The 16,814-nt window shown below is 50.4% G+C and overlaps 1 protein-coding gene across 1 annotated transcript; it reads left to right on the top strand.

Annotated features, from left to right (window-relative positions):
- The first annotated feature begins 7,532 nt into the window (after window positions 1-7,532).
- On the top strand, window positions 7,533-8,120 carry LOC144247687 (olfactory receptor 14J1-like). Its single transcript, XM_077789104.1, has one exon. It carries the CDS (start codon window positions 7,533-7,535, stop codon window positions 8,118-8,120), a length of 588 nt encoding a protein of 195 aa, XP_077645230.1.
- Window positions 8,121-16,814: the final 8,694 nt, after the last annotated feature.

The raw sequence follows: 16,814 nt of genomic DNA, 5'->3' as shown, positions 1-16,814 counted from the left end.
TCCAATCCAATCCAATCCAATCCAATCCAATCCAATCCACTCCACCTGTGTCTGGACTCTTGAGAGAGAGTCACAAGTTGTGTTAGAGTTAGAGAATAGAGTATGTAGTTTTAATATCTTCCTTTTTATATAGTATTCCTATAAATGAAAATTTAGTCATCCAAATTAAAAATAAAAATAGTTTTATTAGCAGTCAAATTCTATCTAGCCAGCCACGGGAAAAAAAAACAAAACAACACAGTGCCGAGCCCAGGGATCGACTCTGGGTGTGCAACAAGGAGTCAGCCACAGGAGAGTTTTTTCCCCTATGCCCACACACCTCCATCCTGGCACAAGCAGATTTTATAGGGAAAATTCTGCCTGAGGCCAAGATTTCAGCAATCAGTCTTTTGTTCCATTCAGAGTCCATAGGTTAATAAGATTTTCTTTTTTAGTGATGAGGAGGAACAATTCAGTGTCTGGAGTTGTAGAATCCCCTGATGAAATTTACAGGAATGTTGCATTCACATGTATCTGTCCGAGGATTTCCATGATGTCCATCCCGGGTCGTTCAGGCGATGATCAGCACCTGGGGTCCCGTATCTCTCCAGACATGGCTCATCTCCTGGCCGAGCCACATCCTTTTACTTTGTCCTGGGTTGTAAGATAAGCTTGTATTCTATTTGCCATCTGTTGAAGGTTGGGCAGGTTTGTTACCTTTTCCAAGAACCGGTTTTGCTCCTAAGAGGTAATGGTTTGTTAGTGAGCCATTGACTGATTCAGTGCAGGGCTGGTAACGTAACACCATCCTATTGTGAGATGTTCCACCCAGAGGGGGAAGCCAAGCACTCTTTTATTGGATATAAGGGGGTACCTTTTTGGGGACAGAGCAGCTCTTTACTTTGGGGGATTGCCAGAGAAGCAGCTCTTTTCGGCGGCACTCGCAGAGAAGCAGCCGGAGCGGAGTGAGGCGGCAGCAGCGGAGCTCGGAGGCAGCCCTGGCGCAGAGGAAGACCGGCCCCACTGCCACCAGATCTTCAGAGGAAAACTATACCCTTCAAAAGATCACCACTGCAGCTGCAATTCATCAACCACTGCAAGAGGATCAATCATCCCAACAAGACTGCTACTGGCACCCCGAATCCTCAGGTTGTGGACTTTTTCACTAGTTTTGTTTGTACCGATTGCATTTGCTTTTTTTTTAAATTGTTATCTAGTTTTCTCCTAGTAAAGAATAGTTACTCCCATTCCCATATCTTTGCCTGAGAGCCCTTTAATTTAAAGATCCTGGTAATTCGGAGGGAGGGGGGTTTGCCTTCTCCATTGCACAGGAGGCTTTGCCCTCTTTCACAGACTCTTGTCTTGTCGAACCAAGACACTCAGTGATGTCACAAAACCCTCAAGAACTCAGTTACATTGAAACACTGAAGTTTCTTGTACTTTGAAAATATCTGTGTCATGGAAACAACTGAGACAGTGTCCCCAGGTTCCAGTCAGAGAAGAACACTGGGGGCAGTGATGACAGCTGGGCACAAGCAAGGGAAAGGTGTCTCTGGTGCTGAGCAAACCTGGATGTGTTTCAGGAGTGCAAAGGGCCCAGGCCTGAGCCCCAGCCCCTGGCAAGGCAGATTCTGTCCCTCCCTCATTGCTCAGGGCTCTTCCCGGGATGGGCACTGGCATGTGGGGATGTGCAGTGCCAAGGGCAGGACCATGGGGCGGCCCCTGCCAGGCTGCTGAGCAGGGACAAGGAGGCACTGAGGCCCCAGGGCTGCAAGGGTCCCTTGTCCCCTCGTGGCTCAGGCCCAGGGCCAGCAGCCATGGCCAAAGGGCTGCACAGGTTGGCTCTGTCAGGGCCTTGCAGCTGCTGCACATCCCTGAGCCCTCTGCAGCCCAGGCTGTCCCACGGTGTCCCTGCCCTGCACCTCTGTCCCTGCAGGCTGTCGTCATCCCCCTTTACATGAGTCTTTTCTTTCTCTGGCTGTTCTCTGCCATGTCAAAGGATCCACCACCTCTGGAACCACCCTTCAGTCCCTCCCAGGGCTCTCCTCAGCTGTCCTCAGCCTCCACCCCACTGAGCACAGAGCTCCTGTGTCCTTCTAGATTGGTCAAGTGCATGAAGCCAAGAGCACCTGGACAAGAGGGACAGTTCTTTTCTACAGGAAGGAAACCACAGGGCCCCAGGGTTTTGAAAGCACATGAGAAGCAGTCACCAGAGGCCAAGGCAGGCCAGACCTGTCTGTCCTTGCAGCTTTTGTCTGAAAGCAGCCTTTGGATATATGGGGAGCTGTTGCAGAATTTCTGAGAGAAAGAGGGCATGATTTATGTCTGGATTAAGAATTGAGCTACCCCTCAGACTAGGCCCCTGATAAGTGGCCTTGGTGGGGCCTAGGAGCCTTTGATGCAGTAGGAATTTAGTTGTGGCGCAGTTTAGAAATTATGTTAAAGTAACTACAACGTAATGAGCTATCTGAGTGTGAATTAGGGTAGAGTTGCAGTGTGAAAAGCCTGACCACCTTAAGGCAAAGGTAAACAATGTTAGCTTGCCAATGAGAGTGCCTTTGTAAACTGTAAACTGTATGGAAGTGTATATAAACCACCATCTTTTCACTAATAAAGGGAGAACCCGCTTTAACCATATTGGTTCGACCAATGTTCGTCCTGTCCAGCTTTCCTGTCTTATGAGGACCCTGGCTTTGGGGAGTTTTGGGGGTGGAATTCCATTTCAGCCGTGGCTCCTGGAGTGGAATGACAGTTCTCCACAGGAAGGAAAGGGTGCAGTCCCAGTGTTTCAAAGGTTGATTAGAGGCAGCCCCAAGCAGGCCAGGGCCAGCCAGGCGTGTTGTCAGGTCCAAGGAAGGAATCCTTAGACAGACAGAATTTGGGAGGCCAAACCCCACTATTTTCTATTGGCATCTGGACGAGAAGGACAGTTCTGTTCCACAGTTCTGGAGTCTCTGTAAATGTTCAAACATTCCTTTGATCATCTCATGTGTCCCTTTCAACTCAGAATGTTCTGTGATTCTGGGATTACAATTCCTGTTCTGCTTCTCTCATCCCTCTGTTGTCTATAATCAAAAGAGGAAAAAAAAAAAAGCCTTGCAACAGTGTTAGAACAGTAAATAAAAACCAGACCTTTATTGGAAGCTTCCAGGCGTCCCAGTGGGGATGGGGCACACCCAGCCCCCAATTTCAATAAGGTAACAAGGTTCATTAATTAGAATATTTAACAGGAACATCCAATAGGAGATTCAGTTTCCCAACTTACTCATCCTGGGCTCTACCCATTGAAGTAGGTCCAAAGGCTTCTTTGCCCCACTTTTTGTTATGACTGCTCACATTCAAAAACTAAAATGTTCTTCTTGTGGGTCCTCTTAATAATAATAGTATGCAGTATTTCAGGAATGTATTTAGACAGTCAGCTTATTGTTCTAAAATCTAAGAGATAGGTAGGAAATATATTAGAATCAATTAAGGATTACAGGTTTATAAGTACATAATAGTATTTTAGTAGAATGAATTAAGACATTAATAGAGAAAAGTATGGATTACAGTTTTATAACTATATAACAGTAATTTACAGAACTACAAATATATTACAAATATATAAAAAGCAAAAAAAATTTTGTCACCACCCAAAATTTCCCATTCTCCTCCAAGCAGGAAATTGAAAACACTTCCAGCAAAGCTCCTGACCTTTACAGCAATCCCAGGCTTCCCTTCTTTGGGAAGTGCCCTCCAGAGCTGTGCCCAGGCTGGTCTGAGCTGGGAGCAGCCCTGCCCCAGCCAGCCCCTCTCAGCAGCAGCACCTGCCCTGCTCAGGGTGGCTCCTTCCCCCCACAGCTCCTGGCCAGCGCTGGGAGCAGCTCCAGGGCCGGCTGAGAGCTGTCCCTGGCAGGCAGCAGAGTCCCTGGCCCAGCACAGCGCCCTGGGCTGCAGGACCCTGCTCTGCAGGACAGCCCTGGGCACCCCTGGCTGCTCTGCACAGGAGATGAGCAGAGAATGCACTCACAGGGTCTGTGGGCATTGGCATGTTCCAGCTTTAGGAGATCTCTCCAGGAGCTGCAGCTGCATTGTCCTGCAGCCAGAGGTTCCTGTGCCAAGGGCTGGCAGTGATTCTGCCCCAGGCACTTCTCAGCCCCTTCCCAGCCCTGACTAATTGAAGCTCTCTGTGCCTCTGTGCTGTGCCCGCGCTGGCTGCAGGCAGTGCCCCAGCCCTGCTGGGCTGGGAGAAGAGCTGCTCAGCAAGAGAAATGTGCTTTTGAAGCAGATAATTGGGGCCATGATTGCACAAACCTCTCTCAGAGTCTGTAGCAAAAGGGTAACACCAAGTACCTTAAAGAACTGAAGTACCTTGAAGCATTAATGAGCTCCACTGAGTGTTGCTCCTGACAAAGCCTCTCCAGGGACTAATTACAGCAGATAATTGGAGGCCATGATTGCACAAAGCTCTCAGAGACTCCAAGGCAAAAGCAAAAGCCAAAGTCCTTTCAAAAACCTGCAGTCCCTGGGAGCATGAAGGAGCCCCCAGGGCCATTCCTGACCAAGGCTCCCCAGGGACTCCTTCCAGCAGATCCTTGAGGCCACTGGGATGTGCGCCAGGGGGGATGCTGAGGGCAGGACCAGGGGCTGACAGTGCCCAGCCTGGCTGGGGCTGTGCCAGGAGGCCCCAGAGCCTCAGGACAAGGTGTCTCCTCACAGCCCTTGGTGGCACAGACCCTGCTGTGCCCCAGGGCACCAAGACTTGGCTTCTCTTTGTCCCCACCTGGCATCAGTGCCTCCAGTTCTCTGCTCTGCCTGGGGCCTGGGGCCACTTTCTCAGTCGTGTCCCTCAGTGGGACCCATTAAAAGTCAGAGAAACTTTGGAGCTGGATTCTGACTTGGAGTTCTGGAGAGGTTTCTGCAGCTCCCTCTCAGGGCCTGATGTTCAGGGCCTGAGCACAAAGCTCCAGAGGGTCATTAAAGTCCTTGTGCTGTGTCCGTGCTGCTGAGCTGGGCCGGGCTCCTGGCACAGAGGGTGATCCTGGTAACCAAGCAGAGCTTCAAAAGCACATTGTTCTTGCTGAGCAGCTCTTCTCCCAGCCCAGCAGGGCTGGGGCACTGCCTGCAGCCAGTGCGGGCACAGCACAGAGGCACAGAGAGCTTCAATTAGTCAGGGCTGGGAAGGGGCTGAGAAGTGCCTGGGGCAGAATCACTGCCAGCCCTTGGCACAGGAACCTCTGGCTGCAGGACAATGCAGCTGCAGCTCCTGGAGAGATCTCCTAAAGCTGGAACATGCCAATGCCCACAGAGCCTGTGAGTGCATTCTCTGCTCATCTCCTGTGCAGAGCAGCCAGGGGTGCCCAGGGCTGTCCTGCAGAGCAGGGTCCTGCAGCCCAGGGCGCTGTGCTGGGCCAGGGACTCTGCTGCCTGCCAGGGACAGCTCTCAGCCGGCCCTGGAGCTGCTCCCAGCGCTGGCCAGGAGCTGTGGGGGGAAGGAGCCACCCTGAGCAGGGCAGGTGCTGCTGCTGAGAGGGGCTGGCTGGGGCAGGGCTGCTCCCAGCTCCAGACCAGCCTGGGCACAGCTCCAGAGGACACTTCCCAAAGAAGGGAAGCCTGGGATTGCTGTAAAGGTCAGGAGCTTTGCTGGAAGTGTTTTCAATTTCCTGCTTGGAGCACGGGGTGAAAGATGTGGTTGCTGAGAAAAAGATTTTTGCTTTTCATATATTTTTCAGCTGACCATAGCTCTATAAATTACTATTATATAGTTTTAAAATAATTATCCTTACTTAACTATTAAACCCTAATTGACTCTATTAAAATACTATTATATACTTATATAACTGTCATCTTTTACTCTAGTACATTTCCTTACCTTTATCTTTGATTTTAGAACAATAAACTGTCTAAATACATTCCTGAAATACTGTATAGTCTTATTATTAGGAAGAGGACATACAAGGTGAACATTTTGGTTTTTGACCAGAATGTGACCAGTCCTAAAAAAAACATGCAAAAAGCCTTTGTGCATACGCCCAGGGGCTGACCCAAGTTTATGTAACTGGTGCAGCTGAATCTCATATTGGATTTTCCTGTTAAATAATCTATTTAATTAACCTTAATTAATTGTTGAAATCAGAGGTTGGTGTGCCCCATGCCCACTGGGACACCAGGAAGCTTCCAATAAAGGTCTCGTTTTTGCTTTACTGTTCTAACACTGTTGCAAGGATTCTTTTTTCTCTTTTGATTATAGACAACAGAGGGATGAGAGAAGCAGAACAGGAATTGTAATCCCAGAATGACAGAACATTCTGAGTTGAAAGGGACACACGGGATCATCAAAGGAATGTTTGAACATTTACAGAGACTCCAGAACTGTGACTTTGGGTGGTCAGTGTCTCTGCTGGGAGCCTCCCAAAGGGCCTTCAGCCACTCCTCAGCCCTGGGCAGCAGCAGCATCACCTCTGCAGGGCCCAGCAGGGCTCTCCTGAGCTGCCCTTGCCCAGCTGCACACAGAGCCTGCCCCAGCCAGGGCCCTGCACACAGGCAGGTTTCTGTAGGGCCGGGCCGAGGGCACACAGGGTGGGATGGGCTCTGTGAGCGCTGGCAGGGACAAGGCACCTCTCAGGAGGGGATGTCCAGGCCCAGGGAGATGCTCAGGGAAGCAGAGGGGGCTGAGCACAGCAGTGCTGGGGGAACAAACCCATCCAGCCCCTCACCTTCCCTCGGCCACAGGGAATCCTTTTCCCCTCACAGCTCTCAGTGGCAAACTCTGAGTGCAGCAGGAATGCTGGGGATTTCTGACCTCAGAGAGCCAGGAATGATGTGTGAGTAAGAAAACAATTCCTAAAACCAACTCCTGCAATCTGTTTCCTTTAGAAATGTGAGTGCAGATGGTACCAAGCCTTTCTGCATTGGGAGTGATTCCCCTGACAACTCCTGAATATCCAGACTTGTTCCTCTGCAACATGGCCACAAACCCAGGGCAGCAGGGCAGGGATGGCTCCTCGAGAGCCCCCACACACAGCCCTGGCTGCTCGTGGCACACTCAGCCAGCACAACTGGAGCTCAGGCAGGGACCTGGGTGAAGGTTTTCCCAGAGCAGGAACAAAGGTGGGTGAGTCGCAGCAGGACAGTCTGCAGGGAATGGCCAAGGTTTGGCTCCAAGCAGCCTCTCCTGACTTGTCCCTGTCCTTTCTCCATGAACAGGTGCCCATGTGCAGCCACAGCAAATGTCCAACAGCAGCTCCATCAGCCCCTTCCTCCTGCTGGCACTGGCAGACACGCGGCAGCTGCAGCTCCTCCACTTCTGCCTCTTCCTGGGCATCTCCCTGGCTGCCCTCCTGGGCCCCGGCCTCATCATCAGCGCCGTAGCCTGCGGCCACCACCTGCACACGCCCATGTTCTTCTTCCTGCTCAACCTGGCCCTCAGCCACCTGGGCTCCATCTGCACCACTGTCCCCAAAGCCCTGCACAATTCCCTCTGGGACACCAGGAACATCTCCTACACGGGATGTGCTGCACAGCTCTTTTTCTTTCTGTTCTTCCTTGGATCAGAGTTTTCCCTCCTGACCATCATGTGCTATGACCGCTATGTGTCCATCTGCAAACCCCTGCACTACGGGACCCTCCTGGGCAGCAGAGCTTGTGCCCACATGGCAGCAGCTGCCTGGGCCAGTGCCTTTCTCAATGCTCTGATGCACACAGCCAATACATTTTCCCTGCCCCTGTGCCATGGCAATGCCCTGGGCCAGTTCTTCTGTGAAATCCCAGAGATCCTCAAGCTCTCCTGCTCCAAATCTTATCTCAGGGAACTTGGGCTCATTGCAGTTGGTGCCTGTTTAGGATTTGGATGTTTTGTGTTCATTGTTTTCTCCTATGTGCAGATCTTCAGGGCTGTGCTGAGGATCCCCTCTGAGCAGGGATGGCACAAAGCCTTTTCCACCTGCCTCCCTCACCTGGCCGTGGTCTCTCTGTTGGTCAGCACTGCCACATTTGCCTACCTGAAGCCCCCCTCCATCTTCTCCCCATCCCTGGATCTGTCAGTGTCAGTTCTGCACTCGGTGGTTCCTCCAGCCCTGAACCCCCTCATCTACAACCTGAGGAACCAGGAGCTCAAGGCTGCAGTGAGGAGACTGATGACTGGATGGTTTCAGAAACATTAAACTGCTGGCCAATTTCTGCAAATCACTTGTAATAAAAGTAATTTTTGATACTTCTTGTTTGTTTCATTTCAGAGGTTCTTTTTCGTTGTTTTAGTTTTTTCAGCTTGTCCACACAGATATGTCATTGTTTGTGCCATTGAGGTGCCATCACAGAGAGCAGTGTGGCATGACAGAAAGCTGTGTGACATCACCGAGATGTCAGTGTGACATCAAAGGAGGTTGTGTGACATCACAAAGATGTCCGTATGACATCACAGAGACCTGTGTGACATCACAGAGATGTCTCTGTGACATTACAGGAGGTTGTGTGACATCACGAAGATGTCAGTGTGACATCACAGAGATGTCAATGTGAAGTCACAGAGATGATTGTGTGACATCACAAAAAGCCATGTGACCTCACAGGTTCAGTGTAACATCACAGAGATGTCTGGGTGACATCACAGGCGGTTTATGTTACATCAAAGACATGTTCATGTGGCATCACAGAGAGTTGTGTGACACCACAGAGATGTCCATGTGACATCACAGAGATGTCAGTGTGACATCACAGGGAGCTGTGTGACATCACAGAGATGTCCATGTGACAGCACAGGAGATTTGATCTGGTTTGAAAGCAAAACCAGTGAGAGACTCCAAGTCAGAAATACAATTTATTGGGAAAAGGGGAAAAATACATGCAATAATACAAAGGGAAAGGCTACTGACAAAGTCAGAATACAACCTGGCCAGCGTGCTGGTAGCAGTTTGAATTGGAGCAGCTGCAGTCCTCTTGGGATGGCAGATGTAGTTGCTGTGTTTTCTCAGAGAACCTGTGAAAAGGCTCTCCTCTGTCTAGAAATCTCCACTTTTATCCAGGTGGGAATGCCTAGCTCCTCCCCTTGGGCAGAGCATCTCACAATGAGTTATTATGAGTCACAAGGTGTGTCCTTAATTACCTCCTCCTCCTGGACAGTGTTATTTCTGAGTCATGTGGCCAGGCATTGATGGGGCCATTAACAGCAGATAAGGAAAACTGCCCCAAGGCAACTCCTACTCAGATGGGAATTGGAAAACGTTTTTTTTTTTAATCTTGGACAAGATTGTATGATATCACAGGGATATCATTGTGATGTCAGAGAGATGTCCATGTGACACCACAGAGAGCTGTGTGACGTCACAGAGTCAGTGTGATATCACAGAGAGCTTTGTGACATCACAGAGCTGTCCTTGTGACATCACAGAGATGTCATTGTGACATCACAGAGATGTCAGTGTGACATCACGGAGATGTCTTTTTGACATCTCAGAGATGTCTCTGTGACATCACAGAGAGCTTTGTGACATCACAGTTATGTCAATGTGACATCACAGTTATGTCAATGTGACATCACAGAGTGCTGTGTGACATCACAGAGATTTCAGGGTGACTTCAAAGAGATGTCAGTGTGACATCTCAGTTGAGTGACATCACAGAGGCATCAATGTGACATCACAGAGAGCTGTGTGACATCACAGAGACCTGTGTGATGGCACAGAGAACGGTATGACATCACAGAGATGTCAGTGTGATATCAAAGGCGGCTGTGTGACATCACAGAGAGATCTGTGACATCACAGAGATGTCTGTCTGACATCACAAAAAGATTTCTGACCTCACAGGGTCAGTGTGACATCACATAGATGTCCGTGTGACATCATATATATGTCTGCGTGACATCACAGGAGGTTGTGTGACATCACAAAGATGTCTGTGTGACTTCACAAAGATGTTATGTGACATCACAAAAAGCTTAGTAACATCACAGGGTCAGTGTGACATCATAGAGAGTTTTGTGACATCAGAGACATCAGTGTGACATCACAGAGATGTCAGTGCAACATCTCAGAGCGCTGAGTGACATCACAGAGAGGTCAATGTGACATCACAGAATGTTGTGTGATGTCACAGAGATGGCAGAGTGACATCACACAGATGTCACTGTGACATCCAATGGAGGTTGTGTGATATCACAAGGATGTCAGTGTTACATCACAGAGCTGTGTGACATCACAGGGTCAGTGGGACATCACAGAGATTGCAATGTGATGTCACAGAGAGCTGTGTGACATCACAGAGATGTCAGTGTGGCATCACAGAGTGGCCGCAGTCCTGTCCCAAAGCACTGGGCAGGTGAGGCAGGAGAGCTGGGAGCAGCTGCCTCAGCTCCTGAAGCCCTGCCAGCCCAAGGGGCTGCTTTGCCCAGCGCAGCTTCAGCCACTGTCCCCTTCTCACCATCCAAGGATCCTTGGTGAGCACCGCGAGGCCTCGTAACGCCAGGTAATGCCTGTGACAGCATTCACTCCAGAGGTACCTTGACATGGTCTCCAGAGCGCTGCCACGACATTTACTCAAGTCCAGGCACTCGAGGACCTGAAAGGCACAGGGCAGTGACAGGCGACCCGGCCAGCAGGAGCCCAGAACCACACAGGGCGGGGACCAGGCAGCAGCACAGGGCGTGGGCACCGTCCCAGGCAGCTGCGGCTGCGAGAGGGCAGAGAGCCGGGAGGCAGCTGAGCGAGGCAGCGCTGGCCAACAGGCTCACCTCCACCAGGACTCTCAGGAAGATCAGATCATAGCATGGCTTCTCCAAGGGACCATTGTGATAATGTGGGGCCTGTGAGACCCGGGGACCATTGTGACTCTGTGGGGACTCATGGAATCATGGAGAGCACTGGGACATTGCTGAGCCTCATGGAGCCAAGGGGACGGTACTGACACTGTGTGGCTCCATGGAATTTAGGGATCATTATGACACTAGGAGGGCCCATCAAACCAAGGATCCACTGTGACACTGTGGGGCCTCAAGGAACTGTGGAGACCATTATGGCACTTTGGGGTGTCATGAAACCAAGGGTCCATTGTGACACTGCAGAACCAAGAAGATCATTGTTGACAGTACCAAACCTCATGGAACCAAGGGGCCATTGTGGCACAGCAAGGCCCTGTGCAACCAAAGGGACCATGGTGACACTGTGGAACCTCATGGTACCACAGGTCCATTGTTACACAGCAGCCACAGCAGGGCTGCAGAACCAAGGAGATCATTGTGACACTACACAACCTCATGGAATCAGGGTGTCCATGTTATGCTACTGAACTTCACAGAACTAAGGGTCCCTTGTGACACTGGGGAACCAAGGAGACTGCTGTTGGCAGTATGAAAGCTCATGGAACCAAAAGTCCATTGTGACATTGTGTGGCCTCATGGAACCATGGAGACCATTCTGACACTTCAGGACCCACTGGAGCCAAGGGGCCATTGTGAGACAGCAGGACCTTGTATAGCCAAGGGGCCATTGTAGCACAGCAGGGCCTCATGGAATCAAGAGGATCACAGTGACACTGTGGGGCTCCATAAGGGGCTGTGGGGCTCCATGAGACCATGGAGCCATTCTGCCTGTGGAACCCAGGGCACCATTGTTACACAACGGGGCATCACAGAACCAAGGAGCCATTGTGAACCAGCAGGGAACCCGCTGAGACTATTGTGACACTTCAGGGGCCATTGTGGAACTGCAGGGCCTCGTGGAACCAATGAGACCATTGTGACATGGCACAGCCTCGTGGGAGCAAGAGCCCTTGTGACACTGTGGGGCCTTGTGGAACTGAGCGGCCCTTGTGACCCTGTGTGACACCATGGAACCCAGGAGAGCTCTGTGACACTGCAGGGCTCCGTGGCACTGAGGACTCGTGGAACAGTGTGAAGCCCAGTGGAACCAAGGGGCCATTCCGTACTTCAGGGCTTCAGGGAACCAAGGTGCCAGTGTGACACTGCGGAACCAAAAGAGACCATTGTGACACTGTGGGGCTCCATGGAACCAATGAGACCATTCTGACACTCCAAGTCCCCAAGGAACCCAGGGGCCATTGTGACACCACAGGGCCTCACAGAACCAAGGCAACCACTGTGACACTGCAAGGTTTCATGGATCAAGGGGCCACTGTGACACTGCGGGTCCCCATGGAAGCAAGGGGCCAGTGTAACACATCCACACCTGGTGGAACCAAGGGGCCACTGTGATCCTGAAGAACCCAATAGAACCAAGGGGCCATTTTGAGACTCTGCAACCTCATGGAACCATTGGCCATTGTGGCTTTGCACAGTCCCACGGAAACAAGGAAACCATAGTGACACTGCAAGGCCTCATGGAAGCAAGGGCCATTGTGCCACTGTGGAGCCAAGGAGGCCATTGTGATATCACTGGGCTTCATGGAACCAAAAATCTGTTGTGATCCTACAGGGCCTGATGGAACCAAGGGGCCATTGTGATGCTGCAGGGCCCCAAGGATCCAAGAACATGGAACAGGTCTGGTTGGATGGGCCTGCTGGGGGCTGCCTGACTGGTCCAGCTGACCTTGGCATGCTGTGGGTCACTTCTCATCAGCCCCTGAACCCCTGGAGTTTCATGCTTTCCTTCCTGTGGGAAAGAACTGTCTTTCTCCCCAGGGGTTCATGGCTGAAATTAGGATTCCTCCTCTAAATTTGATTATATCCAAGGATTATTCCCATACAAAACCTGCCAGGAGAGACAGCTCTGGCTGGCCTTGGCCTTTTGAGGGCCACATCTCATCTGCCTTTACAACACTGGGGGCTTGCGCTTCTCTTCCCATGGAAAAAAAAACATATTTTACATCCAGGCATCCATGGCAAAATTGAGAATCCACCTCCAAAATTCCTTATATGCAAGGATAGCTCCCAGGCAGAAGTTGCCAGGACTGTCCAAGTTCCCTTGGAACAGCTCTCATCTGCCTTTGAAACACTGGGGCTCCATACTTTCCGTCCTGTGGAACAGAAATGTCCTTCTCGTCCAGATGCCTATAAAAAACAGTGGGGTTTGGCCTCCCAAATTCTGTCTGTCTAAGGATTCCTTCCTTGGACCTGACAACAGGCCTGGCTGGCCCTGGCCTGCTTGGGGCTGCCTCTAATCAACCTTTGAAACACTGGGACTGCACCCTTTCCTTCCTGTGGAGAACTGTCATTCCACTCCAGGAGCCACGGCTGAAATGGAATTCCACCCCCAAAACTCCCCAAAGCCAGGGTATTCATAAGACAGGAAAGCTGGACAGGACGAACATTGGTCGAACCAATATGGTTAAAGCTACGTTCTCCCTTTATTAGTGAGAAGATGGTGGTTTATATACACTTCCATACAGTTTACAGTTTACAAAGGCACTCTCATTGGCAAGTTAACATTGTTTACCTTTGCCTTAAGGTGGTCAGGCTTTTCACACTGCAACTCTACCCTAATTCACACTCAGATAGCTCATTACGTTGTAGTTACCTTAACATAATTTCTAAACTGTGCCACAATTAAATTCCTACTGCATCAAAGGCTCCTAGGCCCCACCAAGGCCACTTATCAGGGGCCTAGTCTGAGGGGTAGCTCACTTCTTAATCCAGACATAAATCATGCCCTCTTTCTCTCAGAAATTCTGCAACAGCTCCCCATATATCTAAAGGCTGCTTTCAGACAAAAGCTGCAAGGACAGACAGGTCTGGCCTGCCTTGGCCTCTGGTGACTGCTTCTCATGTGCTTTCAAAACCCTGGGGCCCTGTGGTTTCCTTCCTGTAGAAAAGAACTGTCCCTCTTGTCCGGGTTCTCTTGGCTTCATGCACTTGACCACTCTAGAAGGACACAGGAGCTCTGTGCTCAGTGGGGTGGAGGCTGAGGACAGCTGAGGAGAGCCCTGGGAGGGACTGAAGGGTGGTTCCAGAGGTGGTGGATCCTTTGACATGGCAGAGAACAGCCAGAGAAAGAAAAGACTCATGTGAAGGGGGATGACAACAGCCTGCAGGGACAGAGGCGCAGGGCAGGGACACCGTGGGACAGCCTGGGCTGCAGAGGGCTCAGGGATGTGCAGCAGCTGCAAGGCCCTGACAGAGCCAACCTGTGCAGCCCTTTGGCCATGGCTGCTGGCCCTGGGCCTGAGGCCACGAGGGGACAAGTGACCCTTGCAGCCCTGGGGCCTCAGTGCCTCCTTGTCCCTGCTCAGCAGCCTGGCAGGGGCCGCCCCATGGTCCTGCCCTTGGCACTGCACATCCCCACACCCCAGTGCCCATCCCAGGAAGAGCCCTGAGCAATGAGGGAGGGACAGGATCTGCCTTGCCAGGGGCTGGGGCTCAGGCCTGGGCCCTTTGCACTCCTGAAACACATCCAGGTTTGCTCAGCACCAGAGACACCTTTCCCTTGATTGTCCCCAGCTGTCATCAGTGCCTCCAGTGTTCTGCTCTGACTGGAACCTGGGGACACTGTCTCAGTTGTTTCCATGACACGGATATTTTCAAAGTACAAGAAACTTCAGTGTTTCAATGTAACTGAGTTCTTGAGGGTTTTGTGACATTACTGAGGCAATTGTGACATGACAGAGCTGGCTGTGATGTCACAGCATATGGTGTGATTCAATAGACCAGGCTCTGCCATCATCGAGGGTGGCTCTGTGGCATGGGAGACAGGGTTGTGACATCACCAGGTGGCTGTGTAACATCATAGAGCAGGCTGTGACATCACAGAACAGACTGTGACATTCCAGGGTGACTGTGACATCATGGAGTCTTCTGTGACATCACAGCACTGCTTTATGGCATCACAGGGTGACATCATAGAGTTGGCTCTATGACATCATAGGGGCAGTGTGACATCACAGAGATGTATGTGTGACATCACAGAGGGGTGTGTGAAATCACAGAGAGAGTATGACATCACAGAAATGACTGTGCAACATCACTGAGAGCTGTGTGACATCACAGGGTCATTATGACATCACAGAGATGCCTGGGTGACATCACAGGAGGTTGTGTGATATCATATAAATGCCTGTGGGACATCACAGGGGCTGTGAGACATCTCAGAGGCTGTGTGACATCTCAGGAGGCATTGTGACATCAGAGATATGTCTGCGTGACATCACAGGAGGTTGTATGACATCACAGAGAACTGTGTGACCTCACAGAGGTGTTGGTGCGACATCACAGAGATGTCTGTGTGACATCACAGAGATCTGTGTGATATCACAGAGATGTCTGTGTGATGTCACAGAGATGTCTGTGTGGCATCACAAAAAGCTATGTGACATCACAGGGCCTGTGTGACATCACAGAGAAGTCAGTGTGATATCACAGAAATGCCCATGTGACATCACTGGAGGCTCTGTGATGTCATAGGGGTGTGTGACATCACAGGAAGGCTGTGTAATATCACCCTGCTCTTTTAAATGCTTTAAACTTCTTTTGAAAGTTTTCTTTGCCTCCTAGTGTTTACATATTTCTATTAGAGTTCTTCTGCACTGTTCATGTAAATAATAATCATTGTACATTTTTCTTTATAGGAAGAGAGAATTGATGGACTGTTATTTTAACCAGTGAAGTTAGAGAAGTAGCAATTTCATCCTCCAATCCATTGCCGCTTTTAGAATTTCATATACTACAAATATCAAAGTAAAAGTTACTTCCTCTTAATCGTTTAATCTTAGTAAGGGTGAGTGAATTATTTTGTGTCCTAGTAGAACAGAGTGACATCGAATGGGCTGTGTGACATCAAAGAGAAGTCCGTGTGACATCACAGAGATGTCTGTGTGACAACACAGAAATTCCTGGGTGACATCACAAACAGCTGTGTGACCTCACAGGGTCAGTGTCACATCACAGAGATGTCAGTGTGATGTCACAGAAATGTCCATGTGACATTGCAGAGATCTGTGTGACATTGCAGGAAGTTGTGTGACATCACAGAAATGTCCATGTGACATCACAGGAAGGCTGTGTAATATCACCCTGCTGTTTTAAATGCTTTAAATTTCTTTTAAGTTTTCGTTGCCTCCGAAGATTTACATATTTCTTCTAGAGTTTTCATGCACTGTTCATGTAAATAATAATTGTTGTGCATTTTTCTTTATAAGAAGGGAGAATAAGTTAGAGAAGTAGCAATTTAATCCTCCAATCCAGTGCCACTTTGTAAATTTCATATATTATAGAAATTAAAAAAAAAAAGTTACGTCCTTTTACTCTTTTAATCTTAATATGAGTGTGCGAGGTATTTTGTGTCCTAGTGCAACAGTTTGACATCACAGGGGCTGTGTGACATCACAGAGAGCTGTGTGACATCACAGGGGATGTGTGATGTCACAGGGGCTGTGTGACATCACAGGGGCTGTGTGACATCACAGGGGCTGTGTGAGGTCACTGGGGAGGTCACTCTGCCCCATTCCCCCCCCCAGTTCCCCCAGAGAAGTCCAACGCTGCTCGTGCACAGCGGGGTCCCCTGTCCCCCCGGGTCCCCCCGCCCCCGGCGCTGCAGCCTCCCCCAGAGGATGTTCCACGAGATCGACCCCAGAGCCTGACACGGGGACGGGGACCGGGGCTGTGGGGGTGGGACAGGGGGACAGGGACCCCCCGGCATTGTCCCCGTGTCCCTCAGGGCCAGAGCCTGGGCCAGGGCTCCTTCGCCCTGTGACCAACGAGGGCTTGGGAGAGCTGAAAAAATCCCCAGCAAAAACCAGATTTAACATTAAGTGACAGCAGCACAAAGTTCCTTGGCAAGAGTCACTCTGCTCCTGACTAGACACTTTAGGCACAGCAAGGAAACAAAGCAACAACAAAACCAAACAAAATCCAGGCAATCACACCAGAAATGAACTGAGAACTGTGTGTGTGTGTGTGTGTGTGTGTGTGTCTG

This window comes from Lonchura striata, chromosome 31 (genome assembly GCF_046129695.1).
Source record: "Lonchura striata isolate bLonStr1 chromosome 31, bLonStr1.mat, whole genome shotgun sequence".
Lineage (NCBI taxonomy): Eukaryota > Metazoa > Chordata > Aves > Passeriformes > Estrildidae > Lonchura > Lonchura striata.
The sequence above is the reverse complement of the archived record's forward strand: the minus strand, read 5'-3'. Positions and strand labels throughout refer to the sequence as shown.